Raw genomic sequence first — 15,074 nt, 5'->3', positions numbered from 1 at the left:
TTTAAAAAAAATTTTTTTTAGCAAAGCTAAGCAATTTAATTTGATTTGATTGATTTTCAGCTACTTGGTCATGGAGCTGATGGACGCCAACCTGTGCCAGGTCATTCAGATGGAGCTGGACCACGAGAGGCTGTCTTATCTGCTCTATCAGATGCTGTGCGGTATCAAACACCTCCACGCTGCCGGCATCATTCACAGGGTAAATTGCTTTTCACACTCAAGGCCTTTTTCAAAATTGTCAGTAATCCCTCGTAATTCTCAGGTCATAGGGACCGTGTCCTGCCATCGATAGAGTACAACTGTGATGAAACATTTTTCATAAATTCAACATACATAATTTCAATCTCCTCACAAGATGCTTACAGATATTTGGATTTGCGGAAAAAAATGTACTCCGAGTGCACGTGGACAGACTCTCTGTAACTTCCACTAACAACCCAGGCTAAAGCTTAGCTCCTCCCTGGCACAAAATGTTTGTCTGGTTCTTGATTCAGTTTGTTGTCAGTTTTGTCAACGCCACGTGTGAACCTGGGGAACATGCTTTTGTTTTCCCGCTGTACAAAATAAAGTGTAATTGCACCTCCACTCCAGTAGTTGGCAGTGGCGCTCTCCTTGTCCATGATGCACAGCAAGTATTAACTCTACGGTGTGTAGGTTTGTTTTGTAACGAAAATGCTTTTATTTATGGTTGCGGCGGAGAGTGTGTGGTGGGGTCGGGGCGCAAATTGTTTTTTTTGCTGGGGGGGGGCGTAACAGAAAATAATTGAGAAGCACCGGCATAGATAGATACACAAAGGCAAATTATTTTGATCACATCAATAGGACGCTCCTTTAACGACCAATGAAGTGAAATTGATGAATGAATTTGATCAAATAATAAAAATATGGTCGGTGGTTTCCATGATGGTTTTCTTGAACTGTGCACATCTTTCGGAGTTCACTCACTCCTTCCTCACTGACTGTTCTTGCCTCTCTCTAGGATCTCAAGCCTAGCAACATTGTGGTGAAGTCAGACTGCACACTGAAGATTTTGGACTTTGGCCTGGCTCGAACAGCTGCCACGGGCCTCCTCATGACGCCTTATGTGGTGACACGTTACTACAGAGCGCCCGAAGTCATCTTGGGCATGGGCTACCAAGCCAACGGTATGTCTGCTCGCCTCGGCCCTTCCACCTTTTCCTGGCCGTAAAAGTGAATTGCATAACATGGTATCGCTTATGCCTAATGGATGAAAAATCAATCTTTGTGTTTTTCTTTAAAAAATTGCCATGAGCTCATTAACAAGCATCGAGCTAACCTTGTTGCCGTGTGTTCCTCTTACCTCTTTACTTACGTTAACCACTAGTGGACATTTGGTCTGTGGGCTGCATACTGGCTGAAATGGTTCGTCATAAAATCCTTTTCCCAGGACGGGATTGTATCCTTGTGGCTTCCCAATTTGTCTCTTGACGTTATTATTCTTTGTCAGTCGTCGTCAAGTGTTTAACTCATTTATTTGTTTTGCATCACTACTCGCACTGCAAAAACTGAAAACTAAGACGAGATATCTCAAATCAAGGCAAGATATGCTTGTTCAGTCTGACAACTTATTTATTCTTGCCAGGCATTTTTTTGTGTAAGAGAATTTCACTTGCTTCCAACATTTATTTTTGTTGTAATTTTTATTCTTATTATTTTTTTAAATTTATTTTATTTTAAAATTTTATTTTATTTATTTCTATTTTCTTATGCCTGGTCAATTTTCGCTTTGACTCATAATTTCACCTAAAATATTATATGCACCCTATTCATGACTTTTTTTCCTTGTTTTTAAGATCAGTTTTTGCAGCGTGGTCGTTTCTGATGTCTAATCCATCCTGCATGTCCTGCTTGATTTTCATTGCTGCCCACCACATCAATGGCATTATCTTCATCTACCTCATGTTTGCTTTTTTTTTTTTTTAATTTATTTCTGTCACTCCTTTTGTTTGCATGTCCACCTCTGTATCATCTGAACGTCCACCCCCAGTGGACGTGTGGTCAGTGGGTTGCATTGTGGCCGAGATGATCAGGGGAAGTGTGTTGTTCCCCGGCACTGATCGTATCCTTGCCCCATCATTTGCGCTCCGATGCGTCATCGCTTCATTCAGTGTGAAGAGATCCGACATCATTCCCGCCGACTTGCCTCGACAACCTCTCCACCCCTTGTCATCCACGTTTTTACTGCGACCGTCCGTCACTGTGCTTGTGGAATTGTATTGTCGTGTACTTAAATGTTAAACAACTCGACTGTGGTCGTTCATTACAGTTCATGTCCACCGTAGCGTGATCGTTTAAAACAAAGTAGGGAGAAATGTTACGGGGAAATGCTGCAAAATGGGTAGCACGCCTCCCTTAAATTGATACCGATTAACTCATTTACTGCCATTGACGGCTGAAGACGTCAAAGATCCTTTTCTTTTTTTTTTTTGACTCGGCTGGTAGTGAATGAGTTAAGTATAATTTTGACTGCTCAGTTAATGCATTTCATTAACACCATTAAATGGAATTTCATTTTGTAATCCAAACAAACGGCGAGGCTAAAGCCATTGTTGAGCAAAACAGCAGCACCAAAGTCCGTCAACCTTTGACCTAAACAGCCTCTCCGATTAATTAAAGTGTGGAGATTTACTGTGTGTTGTAAACAAGTTCCCTGTGCGGGATTTAAGATTATTATGTAATGCGGAGACGTCTTTAACCCGGATTAGCTTTCCAGCTGCAAATGCTCCTCATTCCTGCTTCAAGGGAGGGGGAGCCACGGAATTTATTTGTTGCATCCAATCGGCCTTATTTCTTGGCATTTCTCCATAATTTTTCTTTTTAATACTGCATAATATTTACTATATCTCTAAAAAGGTACAAATTAAAAAAAAATGGCCTCAGCCCTAAAAGTGCCTCGCCCAGCCACAGTTGAGTATATCAACCCCCCCCGGACTATATTTGCATCCGCGTGTGGCCCTTCTTCCTTAATGCTCACACGTCAGACATCGACCAGTGGAACAAAGTCATCGAGCAGCTCGGCACTCCATCTCAGGATTTTCTCATGAAACTGAACCAGTCCGTCAGAACGTACGTGGAAAACAGGCCACGCTACGCCGGATACACTTTTGAGAAACTCTTCCCCGATGTTCTTTTCCCCGCTGATTCCGATCACAACAAACTGAAAGGTATTGCTTTCTTCTGTGTCACCCGAAATTTGTCAAAGGCAACATTTGCACCTTTCGTAATCAATAGTGCAACAAGGTCGTGATTTATTTGTTTACCCTCAGCGAGCCAGGCGAGAGACCTCTTATCCAAGATGTTAGTGATCGATGCCTCGAAGCGCATATCCGTGGATGAGGCGCTGCAGCACCCCTATATTAATGTTTGGTACGACCCAGCTGAAGTGGAAGCGGTAGGTATTACTGTACAACACACCTTTTGAATAATTTTTTTTTTCTTATGGAGCCATTTTGTCGTCCTCAGCCGCCGCCTAAGGTCCTTGACAAACAGCTGGACGAGAGGGAGCACACTGTGGAGGAGTGGAAAGGTGCAGTAACAGTTTTTTTTTTTCAAACCCTTTCCACTGTTCAGACAGAACAATAGTAAAAAAAAAAAAACTTAAACATTTTAAATAGCATTTAAATATTATTTTTTCCCACACAAATATAAACGTGTTCCTGTATGTACCAACAACGGTTCACATTCACTTTCACACCACTGGACAATTTAGTCTTTAAGCTAAAATGGATGTTTTTGGAATTTTGGCGGAAACCCGAGTGCCGCAAAAGATGCAATATGCAAATTCCCCGAGATTCAAACCCAGATCTTCAGAACTGTGAGGCAGACATGCTCACCACTAGTCCAACGCGTTTCCTCTGTCTCAATAAATTCCGTATTCGATTCTATCGTTATTCTCAAACTTTTCCCATTTGACGTGACTGGTTGGTTAAACTCCAAATTGTGCCTGCGTAGTCCATTTATCAGAAGATCATGAATGGACTAGAAATCCCTTTTAAGGTTTTCAATGTGTTCTGTGAGGGGCTTCGTGAGGCAGACGTGATATTTTTCTCCTGAGCGTCCAAGATGAGCTCATCCTTAAACTCGACCAGGTGATAATGACCGCACACTCCTTTTAGAAGGGTCGCTCCAGCACACGCCCCGTCCAAATTAGAAACATGATGCTGTTTGGAGCGTGTAGAATGCAAAACACACTGGGGTGGATGGAAAAAGAGGCAGCGCTCCAGATGGTATCACGCACTAATCAGTTCCTTCTCTCTGCTTGGCCGTATGTAGGGCTGATCTATAAGGAAGTGAGTGACTGGGAGGAGTGGTCAAAAAACGGCGTTATCCGAGGGCAGCCGTCTCCTCTAGGTGAGTCATCTTTGTAACTTGAGGTGGAACAACTTTGTCATTATATCGCGTCTATTTGAATAAGACTCAACCTCCCTGAGCCTATTTGCACTTCGCTGAATTTTTTCTTGTTTTTTTATTTTTTTTTTTTAAACTTGCTGTATCTTCAACTATTTGCCATAAAGATAAATAATGTTTTTTTTTTGTGGAGTCACATGGACACATTGCTCACCCCACGGCACAATCAAGTGTGTGGTTTATCAGTGGTTAATTTATAGTATAAAAAACAGCATGTATGAATTCAACTTACTGCGAAAGGGGAATTTGACAGTGATTTTTTTATTTTAAAAGAATGAGTTAAGTAAAAATTCCGACACTTATTAAGTGATATTTTTGTTGTCTTTTTTACAGTATACACTATATAGTACTTGCTGTAGTGCTTCTCGGCCCCTCTGGGGGGGGGCGCGGTGCAATGCTGAGGGGGGGGGTGCGTGTGAACCTGGGGAACATCCTTTTTTTCCCCGCCGTACTACAATAAAGTGTAATTGCACCTCCACTCCACTAGTTGGCAGTGGCGCTCTCCTTGTATTAACTCTACGGTGTAGGTTTGTTTTGCCACGAAAATGCTATTATTTATAGTTGCGGCGGAGAGTGGGTGGTGGTGGGGGGGTGGGTTGCAAATTGTTTTCTTCTTGCTAGTGGGGTGTAAGAGAAAATAATTGAGAAGCACTGACTTACTGTAACGCCCTTGCATGTAGGGAAGGCGAGTCACTGTTTCTGATGCAACTAACCTTTCAATTGATGTTTAAACACAAGTGGTGCAGCAACACATGTAGACAGACATACTCGCAGACCTATTTTCTTTATCCTTTGCAAAAAATCAAGTATTACTGAAGTTTGCTGACCACCCGTGACCGTCTTCTTTGTGTGTATTGCGTGTCTATGTTCCACTGCCGCCTGGTGACCAAGCCATGTACTGTACTTTCCTTTTCCTGTGTGACTTGAACCTGCACTGACTGTGGCGCAGTCATCCCAGAAGTTGTAAAGTTCGATGAAACCTATGCGTTGACGTGTTTTTCGCAGCACAGGTGCCGCAGTGATTGACAGCCCCCCTCAACCTTCCTCCTCGTCATCCTCCTCCTCATCAGCCAACGATGTGTCATCCATGTCCACGGAGCCCACTGACCCTAGCTGCGACCCCACGGTGACTTCGGAAACAGACAGCAGTCTGGATAGCCACACCTCCCTTGGTGCTCTGGCGTGTTGCAGATAACAGAAACACACACACACACACATTTACTCGAGCGTAACCTTTCATCAGTGCACCTTATACAGTGTTTGAGATGGGAGGCTTTCTAGGCCAATGGAAGTTCTCATGTTAGTTTGTAGAGCTGCGATTTCAATGTACAGTTTGTTGTTATTGCCCGATACTACTGTAAACGATTGTGGTTTTCAATTGTATCATTATTATTGTATTTTTGCTGCAAAGAATCAAGAGTATGTTTTGATGTAAACATTACGTTTGTAATGAAAGGGCGGCGTTGGAATTTCCGCATTGACGTTTTTTTAGCTCCAGCGAAACAGTGGGATGGCACACTGCGAGCACCGCACTGTTACTTTTTAATATAGTCTTCAAATGCTGGCGCAGCATTTTCGATTGTGTTATTTATTTGATTTGTGGGGGTTTTATTTTTTGGGGGGGGGGCATTTGAATGAAACCACTATTAAGTAAAGGATTTTTTTTTTTTATATGGAAATTTTATCGAGTTTTCTGTCAGCTTATCGCGAAACCTAATTTTTCAACAGTTTTTGTTGATTTACTGCAGCATACTTGAACTCGAACATATTTGCATATTCAACTGTAATTTGTCAGTTAAAGAACAGGATGAATGTAAGTCCAATGCCGGCCAACTCACCGGCTCCAAATTTGGTGCGGAATTATAAATTTCGTGAAGCATGTTTTTGGGACGATGCTCATCGATGTCTGGTATTTAAGATATATTATTTAAGTGCCCTTACTAAGTTCACTGATGGTTTTTTTTTGTTTTTTTCAGTGCTCTCCGTGGCAGAGTTGAGTTCTACCTCTCAGACACACACACATACACACATTTTTTGACGCTACAGTATGCATATCACACAAACAAACGAAGGAACTTTTTTTTTTTCCTGTATATATATTATTTATTTATTTATTCCAAGTGCAAATGCATTTGTTGTATGTAATGTACATGTAGCTCAAAAGTACTGTTTCTAATGCATTTTCTTCCCCCCTCTTATATCTCATTGCGTTGTTTTCTGTGCAATATGATTGGTAGATTAGAGTAGTCAACGGGATGTACGTTATGCTGTAGCCGTATTGTATGTGTGCGAGTTAGCAAACAAGTCATTTTCAGGCCGTTCCCTTTCGATGTGTTTGATGACTCCAGGTTTCCCAGTGTGTCACATCTTGGTGATGATCATGTTCGACTTCACTTGCTCCCAGAATGCATTTGGGGATTGTCTTGCATATCCTCACATTTTCCGGGCCATATCTTCAATGACTTTTGATTGCCTCTTTGATTTCGTGGTTTCCCTCTCCTTAACCTCCTCAAGTCTAAAGTACTCTTCACACAATGGATTGAGTGCAGGAACAAGAAAGTCGTTCAGCATTACTGAAATGGCATGTCGGTCCTCTGATGGGCTGGAAAGAGCTGGCGATAAAATATTCAACCTGAGTTTTTTTTTTTTTTGGAATGGACAATACATTAAAAAAAAAAAAAAAAGAAAACTGTCCTCCTTCAACTCAAGCAAATAAAAGAGTTGAATTTGAACAATTCTCCCTGTTCCTTTTCATCCTTTATATCGCTTTTTAGATTGACGTCAATGCTGTAGCATGTGAATGGTGCGAAAGTGGTGCGCACATCCGCCTTTGCATATTCTTGCCAAAAACATGCATTTTAGCTTCCTTGAAGACTCTTACATGTCCGTAGGCGTGTGTGTGAATGCTTGCTTGTCTGTGGCTTGCCATTGGCTGCCAATCAGCCCACCATGTACTCTGCCGATCGCCCAAAATCAGCTTGGATAGGCGAAGATAGCATAAGCAATTTCAAATTTGGTGTTCTGGATACGTGTGAATGGTTAAGAATCCTCTCATTAACAATGATTATGGTTCTTGTCTTTCTAGTGCTCTCTGGGGTTGGACTAGCCATCTGGCTAAGAGGGTCCATTCTTGGTGGGCCGGCGTCTTTTGGGGACGATGAGCTGCTATTTAATTATTTTACTCAATTTCCCCCAAGAGACCGGAAGTAGCCCATTAATCCATTTCCAACTTAGCGAACTGAGCCCATCAACATCAGTGGCAGAGCTCTGTGGTTGCCAGGGGTGATAAGGAGTCACACGTGAATACAAATTTGATAATCTGTCTAAAATAGAATGTTTGATTTTTAAAAGCCAATGTCAATTCTAGCCATTATTTTTCATCCCTTACTAAACAAACATGGCTGAGAAGTCTTTTTTTTTTTTTTTTCCAAACAATCCACAATCCGCATGTCGGCCAGTCTAAGTCTGGGCCAATTTGCCACGGCCAATTTATTTGTGCCGGTCCAGCCCAGGTTCTCTCAAGATGATGATGTTTCGTGAGCGCTTAGTTTTTTTTTTTGTGTGTGCAAGACCGGTCCCCCGACTCATTCCTGATTGGCCGCCTTGTCTCCAGCTCAGCTGGCCAATCAGGACGGGGGAGAGGGACTGATTGCTTTCAGGTGTTCCACCAGCATTTCCCAAAAGGACGCCCCAGAGACACCCCTTTGTGTTTGCCACCTTGGGGAAGGGTCGTAGCATATTTTGGAACTCGTCCGGGAGCGTCGGATTTCTTTTGGTGAGTATCATGAGTACTATTGTTTTTGTGTGTGTGTGTGTGTGTGTGTGTGTTTTTTGTGTGTTGGTTGTCAGGTTTGTCACAGTGTTTGATTTGCATGAATTTGCTCTTCATCCCACGCTTGACGTTAGATCGGTGTTTTAAGGCTGAGCTACTATCGACTGACTGACCTAAAAAAAAAAAAAAAAGGATTGAATCGTCCAGAGGTGATACATTTTGGCAGATTTGACACTTTGGCACCGAGAGAACGGTCAAGCACCCGAAATCATAATAGCACCGCCTGTCTGTTATCCTCTGTTCACTATGCAAAAATATTTTGCCTTCACAAAGTTCTTCGCTGTATGAAGCGATGCTCTACATCGCAGTTGAGGAACGCATTTACAGTTTTTCCAAACCTTGTCTGAAACCAGATGCCAATAAATTGGGCTTTGTTGTCAGGTCTTCTAAAGTTTTGAAGAAGTCTTCCATCTCCTTTTGGAGTAGAACATTCCGGTTCTCTGCGTCTTGGCGCGCCCGCTCCGAGTTCCTGAATCGGATCTCGAGCATGAAGAAGCGTTTTCTCTCCTGGTCGAGCTCCTCCTCGAGTTTGTTCGCATGGGCCCGGTGCTTACGGGAGTTCTCCTCCAACCTTAAAGAGGAGATGAATGTTTAGCCGTGTTGGGTCGTCACACATTAGAATCAGGAAATGAAGTGGGTCTTACTTGCGAATGCTGCATTCGAAGCTCATTCTTTGTGTGGTCAGCTCTTGTTGTAACTCCGCTACTACGTTTGTTAGAACGTCACCCTCAGCACGACTCGGCTCGCGATCTCGAGGTGTTCTACCGTCGCTCCGTGTTTTTTGTTCGACTTCCGGCTCAGCGAGTGAGATATCAAAAGCGGTCCAGATGGAGGAGCTTTGAGCTGGCAAGCTTAGTGTGGACGGGGCGACATTGTCATAGGCAGACAATCTGTGCGACTGGTGAAGCGCTCTCTGAGTGGGCGGCGTCCAGGACGCGTCCTTCTCGGCGTCTCCCGATGCGGTCTCTTTAAGCCAACGGGTTGAATCCTTCGGGGACGGCGAGTCTTTTAGTTTTGCACCAGATGAGGTGGTGCGCCTGTGCGCTCGGAGAGATGACAGGCCATTCATCAACCAGTTACTCGCACCTGTTGCTGACACATCCCCCGCTGATCCCCCGATGTTTCCCCTTGGCCCCGCAGAACTGCCCTTAAAAGAACACTTCCAAGCCGAGAGGACTCTGTGCTGCTTCGTGGGGCTGTCGCTCCCCTCCGTTTTGTGATTTGTGTGGCCGACCCCGTTCTCTTTTGCCTTACCCTTCGCCGGAACGCCCTCATCGGTCTCCGAGGTAGCGACGGATGGCGTTAGCTTATCGTCCTTCGAAGGTTGAGGAGATTCCTGAGGTATTTCAGCACCTGTGTGAGATTCCGCTGGAGGTTCGACGGCTTCTCGTTTAAGCCATTCCACTTTGGCTTGATGAAGGGAGTCATTTTGAAGCGGCGAAGAATTTTCTAGAATATTCTCTGTGTTTCGGAGCTGGTACAGTCGGGCATGTTCACTGATCAGCACAGTCATCAGATGTTGCACTTGAGAGCTCCCTGTTTTCGGTTAAAAAATTAGTCACCATTAGCGCGAGAGATGAATCGCCAAGGATGCTCGGATTTTATTGTTGCTGCACCGTCACCAACCCTCCATCATGGTCACCGGATCCTCCACTCTGGGCCGAAGCACGTTTGGTCCGAATACAGTGGCGAGGTTCTGGGCGCTCATTTTATTGGCATCGGAATGGGATTGGACTTCATCTAGAAATCTGAGCACGCAGGAACCAGAGACGTATGCGGCATTTTGAAATTTGACATTGAACGTGCGTCTGAAATTGTGATTCATGATGAGAAGTTGAGTCACGAGGTTGACAGGGCGTGTGGGCTCAGCTTGCAGTGGAGACGTGTTGTAATGTACGTCCGCAATTGATGCGATGCCGCTTCCCCAGATGATGTGTGCGGGGGCGGGATGAATGAGGAAGTTCTCACATCAAATAGTGAATTATGAATGACAGCGGCACACACGGTGTCATCGCATGACTTACCGACAGATGTATTCAAGAAGGTCGTAGTTGACCTTCGGAAGCGATTTCACCTGCTTGCCAAGTTCTGTGATACCCTTGGAAACGGAAAACTTTATAAGTACAGTGAACTCGACTTCATTTTAGAGTCACAATCCTCCGATTGTTTGGTTTAGTCGAACATTTTGAATTTCAAACAAGCTTCAGATACGCTAACACTTGAGTGATGTAAAAAAAAAAAAAAAAAAAGCCCCGGTAAAATGAATGTACTTTTTGACGGCTATACCCGTCAATGGCAGTGAATGAAATAAGGTACCGAATGGGACAAACAGTCAAACCCACAAATAAACACTACGCAGGAAAGCCAGAGCCCAGATTGGAACCCCCAACCTCAGAATTGACATATGCTAACCTTTTTTTTTTTGTATTTAATTATTTTTTTACCATTTCTCTGTCCTTGTTGAGTAGCAGTGCACAAGAGAGAAATTGTGCATACTTGGTGAAAGGGATTACAGGCTCAGGAAGCTCCCGTAAAAACAGCTTCAGGAGTGACGCCACTGTGTGGACATCAGTGGTACTGCAAGGCAAAGTGAGTAGTGAGCCACACGGGTCGCTAGCAGAAATGATGTCCAGTCCTGTCGACTCACCTGTCGAACAACAGACTCTCACCACGGTCGAACGCATCCTGCAGTTCTCGAACATGATTGGTCTGCCCGGGGGCTCTGAAAAGGCCTTCCTCTCGAAGCCCGTGGTCACGGATGAACCGCGCACACTGCTCAACCAGCGCCGGCACTCTTCGCTGGGGACCACACTGGGCCTCATTTAGCATCGTCTCTTCTAAGTGCCGGCCGAAGATCCCTACAGCAGCGTAACAAATCATCTTGAGCGTTTCTGTCACAAAATGTCATTTTGTGAATGCTAACGACCTCCAAATGGAGATGGCTTTACGTTTTTGATGCGATACACAGAATTTTCCTGAACCTCACCTCCTCCAAGTGGAGCCCATATAGCTCTGTGAATCGCTCTGACCCATTCGTCCAAATCACTTTCAGAGTTGGCCATCAGCAGGACCGATTCATGGTTTCGATCAAGTTCTGCGTCACTCCCTGAAAACAAATGATAGAATGTACATTTGGAAAATTGGGATGATACTTTGATTAGTCACAGCGTCGCTGTAATACAAAAATATTCCAGAACGGTTCAAAATTGCATCAATGCGGTTTGTTCATTCCTCTTAGTCATAGCTGGACAACCGGACATTTTCGTTTGACATTTTGATACAGACAACTTTTATGTCATTTTTGTACATTTTATATGATATCTATCTATCTTTCTGTCTGTCTGTCAGTCAAGCTAAGACCATAATCAAGCCTTTTGGAGCGCCTGAAAAATCAATTAAAATCAATTAGAAAAAACAAAGCACCATTAACCCAAAGATAACTGCCGTATTTTCCGGACTATAAGCCGCTACTTTTTTGCTTGATTTTGAACCTTGCGGCTAATAAAACGGTGCGGCTTTTCTGTGGATTTATTTTATTTTTTTCGCCGGTAGGGGGCGCCCTATAGATAAAAAAAAATCTTTTTTTTTTCTCTCTCATGGGACTGTTCTGTTTTAATGAGCAAAGTTGTTGCCGTGATCAACAATCTGTTTTTGTACCTTTATGTGCATTCACAGTATAAATCGTTCTGTCCATGCATTTTTTTTTTCAACCTAGAAAACTGCAGCTTATAGCCTGGTGAGGCTTGTATATCTTTTTTCCCCCAGAAAGAGTTGCTGCGGCTTATATATAGGTGCACCTTATAGTCCGGGAAATACGGCCTAATATATTGCTTTTATTTTGACAAACTGTTTTTTTTTTTCTCAATACAGCACTTAGAATGATTGCAGCATACAGCCTCTAATGTTCCGTCGAGCACCACATGGCTTTAAAGAGAAAGCTCGATGTATTGATGCATGTACAATGTGTCACACACTCTTGGAAGCAATTAACTAAGTGAGGCAAAAACACGATATATGAAGTCTTGCACGCTACGATTCTAAAACAAAAGGAAGCTTCACTATCTTCAGGTCACGTCTATGGCAACGCATCCACTGTAAGGCAAATCCATTCTGATGGGAGTGTGCATATTCACGCATGTAATACGTAATTCAATGTTGTTTTGGAACTGGCATCAAAATGTGGCCAGCTGGTAGACTCGGCAGAATCTGGACCGCGCAGCTTCTCTATTAGGTTCTCGAACATAACTGAACCTACATTTGTCACTTGCATGTTCAATGTACAAAACTAGACAATATTTCTCGAACAAGAAACGCAGCAACAAAATGAACAATTTATAATTAATACTATAATAATTCATTATTACGCCAACCCACCTGGAACAATTTCAAACAAATGACGGCCCGGCTCATCCTGGTTGGAGGGCAGCTCGTTGACCTGGGTGCCCTTGAGAGGAATACAACCCTAGTTCGAAAAAGAGAGAAGGAAAGCACTCGTATGGCGAATGCAAGGTCGTTTTTATTATACTAGTGATGCAGTGGGCATGTTCGTGGAGAAGAAGAATGAGACGAACAAGAAGGAGACAAAGAAGGAGTCAGGGTCGGGGGCTGACCATTTTTAGGAATAAGGCTGGAGAGTCGGGGACTGACCAGCAAAAAAGGGTCAAGTGCCCAACTCTTTAGAATCTCTGAACAAGTAGTTGAAAGAGATTTCCAATTCAAGTTTTTACTGCGTCAGTCATTGACCGCCCAAAAGCAGACAATGTTCAATTACTTTGCAGGCGATAAATTCTGAATGAATGATATTACCTGTTCTCTGGTCTCATTCTGGTCTTTGTAGAAATGCAAAGCTTCAGCCTTGAGGACAAACCACCGCAGCTGCCAGTTCTTCATGATGACGCGTTGTCTCTTTAGCCAGCCGGCCTTCAGCACTTTCTCTTGGTCAAGAGGGGAGCAAGGCCCGGAGACCCGAAACAACTCTCCGAAGACCATGCTCTTCGAATGTGCAGCTTTAGGATGGAAAAAAACAATCTTCAATCCAGGGATCTCTGCGGAGGGGCTTCTCAATTGTGAGATATGAAAATCAATTATTCTGTATTCAACGTCAAACATAAGTAACATAGAAAGACTCGATGCATATTTAAAGTCACTCCAAATATGTGCTTAACGTCTTGATTGCTAATCTCTTCTGGTAAAATTCCACAAAGCCCCCCCTTGTAAAACCGAACGGTTGGAAATTGAACGACAATTTCTTTATTATGTTATAATACTCAAGACAAATATAGAACAGGGTCGACTAGTCGCGGTTGCCTTTGCATTTGCAACAGAGTGAAATGTAACAATGTTTTTTTTTTTTTTTTTACTTTAATTTAATTCGACTTGTAAGCTAATACTGGACAATTGTGGAAATTGAAATAATTCAGCCGTGCAGACGGTTCATTTGTGTCACGCATCAATGACATGACCTGATCTTCGCTAGACATCTCCTCGAACTGATAACATCGAGGCGCGATCGTCTCATTTCTCCAAAACATTTCGACATCCTCCCGCCTCTGTAAACCTCCCTGTCTCCTCAGCCGGCTTTGCGTCAGACTAGATATCAGTTCCCCAAGTTCTGCGCCCTACTTTGTACATTTTTCGAGTCGCCCAACAGCCGTGTTGGCCTTTGAGCCCCAACAGGTGCTAAGAGAAAATCAGTCTCAATCTTGTTCTCGTGGAACAGGAACAACACAAAGCCAGTGTCAAAAGCGCTATTGTATTGAAAGCGCTAAAACCTCTCTTCTTGGAACTGTGACTTCCTGTCAGTTAACTGATGCTCTGTTTGACTTTCAGTTATGCAAAAGAAGCAATGTCCGTTTCAAACCAGAGAAATACTAGGACCCTTCCAAGTCAACAGATGACATCATTGAAGCACGGCTACACAAGAAAGTAGAAACGGCTCTCTTCACTTGGTTTGAACGTAAAGTAAATGTAAAACCTACCAGACAGTGGGAAACACCCTAGTTACATTTTTCAAAAAGAATAATCAGTAAATAAATAGACTGAGCTCTTCGTATTTTTGTAATGCTTGACAAGAAAGCAGTAAGGTTCGTTTCACACGGCACCCGAGGGGGTCTTGCAGCTTTACAACACCCACACTTCACCCAATCAAAGATTTCAACCCCTATAATCTCCCTGTAGTTGCTATAAGACCACAATGATTCACCAGCAGCTGTACTTCCCCCAAAAGGAAGAATTCTAAAGATTCTTTTCATATAAATAAGAAAGGTGTCATCAAAAGAAGAGGGATTGCATCACCTTTCACCATCTTGTCAACTGTCAGTGAATTTGTCACTAAAATGTAGAGCGAAGCAAACGTGTGAATTTATCAATGAAAGAAGTACAGAAAAAAAAAAAAACATATGTTACCTCGGCTCTCCTGTTTTATCTTGGGACTCAGCATGGTCGCGGGTGGCGTCCCTCCATCCATCCAGTCATGCGGATGCCTCGCCCTTTTACATTCTTCCCCAGCATCTTGCTCCCTGGCGTTCTCCCGAGCACTTGGACATTTTCTTTTTGATGCCAGGCACACACACAAGCACTTAACCCCTCACTCACCGCTTCCCTCAATCTTTCTCCCACTATTGCACAGGCTGTTGTGGGATGCCTGCAACACCGCCCAACATCCGTCCCTCCCCTCCTTTGACTGTACATTCACTTTGGTCGCTAACGTATTCGCAGCGACTCCCAGCTATTACTCTACAAGTCGACATGATTATGCCTGGTCTGTTCATGCGGCCGCACTCCCTGTTCTTTACAAGAGGATATCTTTCAGCCG

At 43.5% G+C, this 15,074-nt stretch overlaps 2 protein-coding genes across 3 annotated transcripts in view; one reads left to right on the top strand and one right to left on the bottom strand.

Annotated features, from left to right (window-relative positions):
• mapk8a (mitogen-activated protein kinase 8a) overlaps positions 1-7,163 on the top strand; it is a 14,658-nt gene extending 7,495 nt beyond the window's left edge. The window contains exons 6-13 of one of the 2 annotated variants that reach the window (XM_088305368.1): positions 61-199; positions 980-1,145; positions 2,009-2,080; positions 3,003-3,185; positions 3,288-3,412; positions 3,484-3,547; positions 4,294-4,371; positions 5,439-7,163. In XM_088305368.1, the coding sequence (XP_088161494.1) occupies positions 61-199; positions 980-1,145; positions 2,009-2,080; positions 3,003-3,185; positions 3,288-3,412; positions 3,484-3,547; positions 4,294-4,371; positions 5,439-5,623 (1,012 nt within the window). In that variant the 3' untranslated portion in view covers positions 5,624-7,163. Of the gene's footprint in view, positions 1-60; positions 200-979; positions 1,146-1,345; positions 1,418-2,008; positions 2,081-3,002; positions 3,186-3,287; positions 3,413-3,483; positions 3,548-4,293; positions 4,372-5,438 lie in introns of both variants that reach the window. The other variant, XM_088305366.1, reaches the window with a different exon arrangement.
• Positions 6,542-15,074, bottom strand: arhgap22a (Rho GTPase activating protein 22a). The gene is made up of 10 exons (XM_088305361.1): positions 14,666-15,074; positions 13,067-13,266; positions 12,635-12,722; positions 11,247-11,366; positions 10,908-11,118; positions 10,705-10,837; positions 10,285-10,358; positions 9,887-10,008; positions 8,905-9,796; positions 6,542-8,831 (listed from the first exon to the last, which is right to left on the bottom strand). Exons 1-10 carry the CDS (start codon positions 14,724-14,726, stop codon positions 8,582-8,584), a joined length of 2,151 nt encoding a protein of 716 aa, XP_088161487.1. The 5' UTR covers positions 14,727-15,074; the 3' UTR covers positions 6,542-8,581.

The sequence above is a fragment of the Idiotropiscis lumnitzeri genome, chromosome 9 (assembly GCF_059441095.1).
Source record: "Idiotropiscis lumnitzeri isolate Australia: NSW breed Sydney's pygmy pipehorse chromosome 9, RoL_Ilum_1.0, whole genome shotgun sequence".
In the NCBI taxonomy this organism is placed as follows: Eukaryota; Metazoa; Chordata; class Actinopteri; order Syngnathiformes; family Syngnathidae; genus Idiotropiscis; species Idiotropiscis lumnitzeri.
Note: the sequence above shows the minus strand (reverse complement) of the source record. Positions and strands in the feature narration are given on the sequence as shown.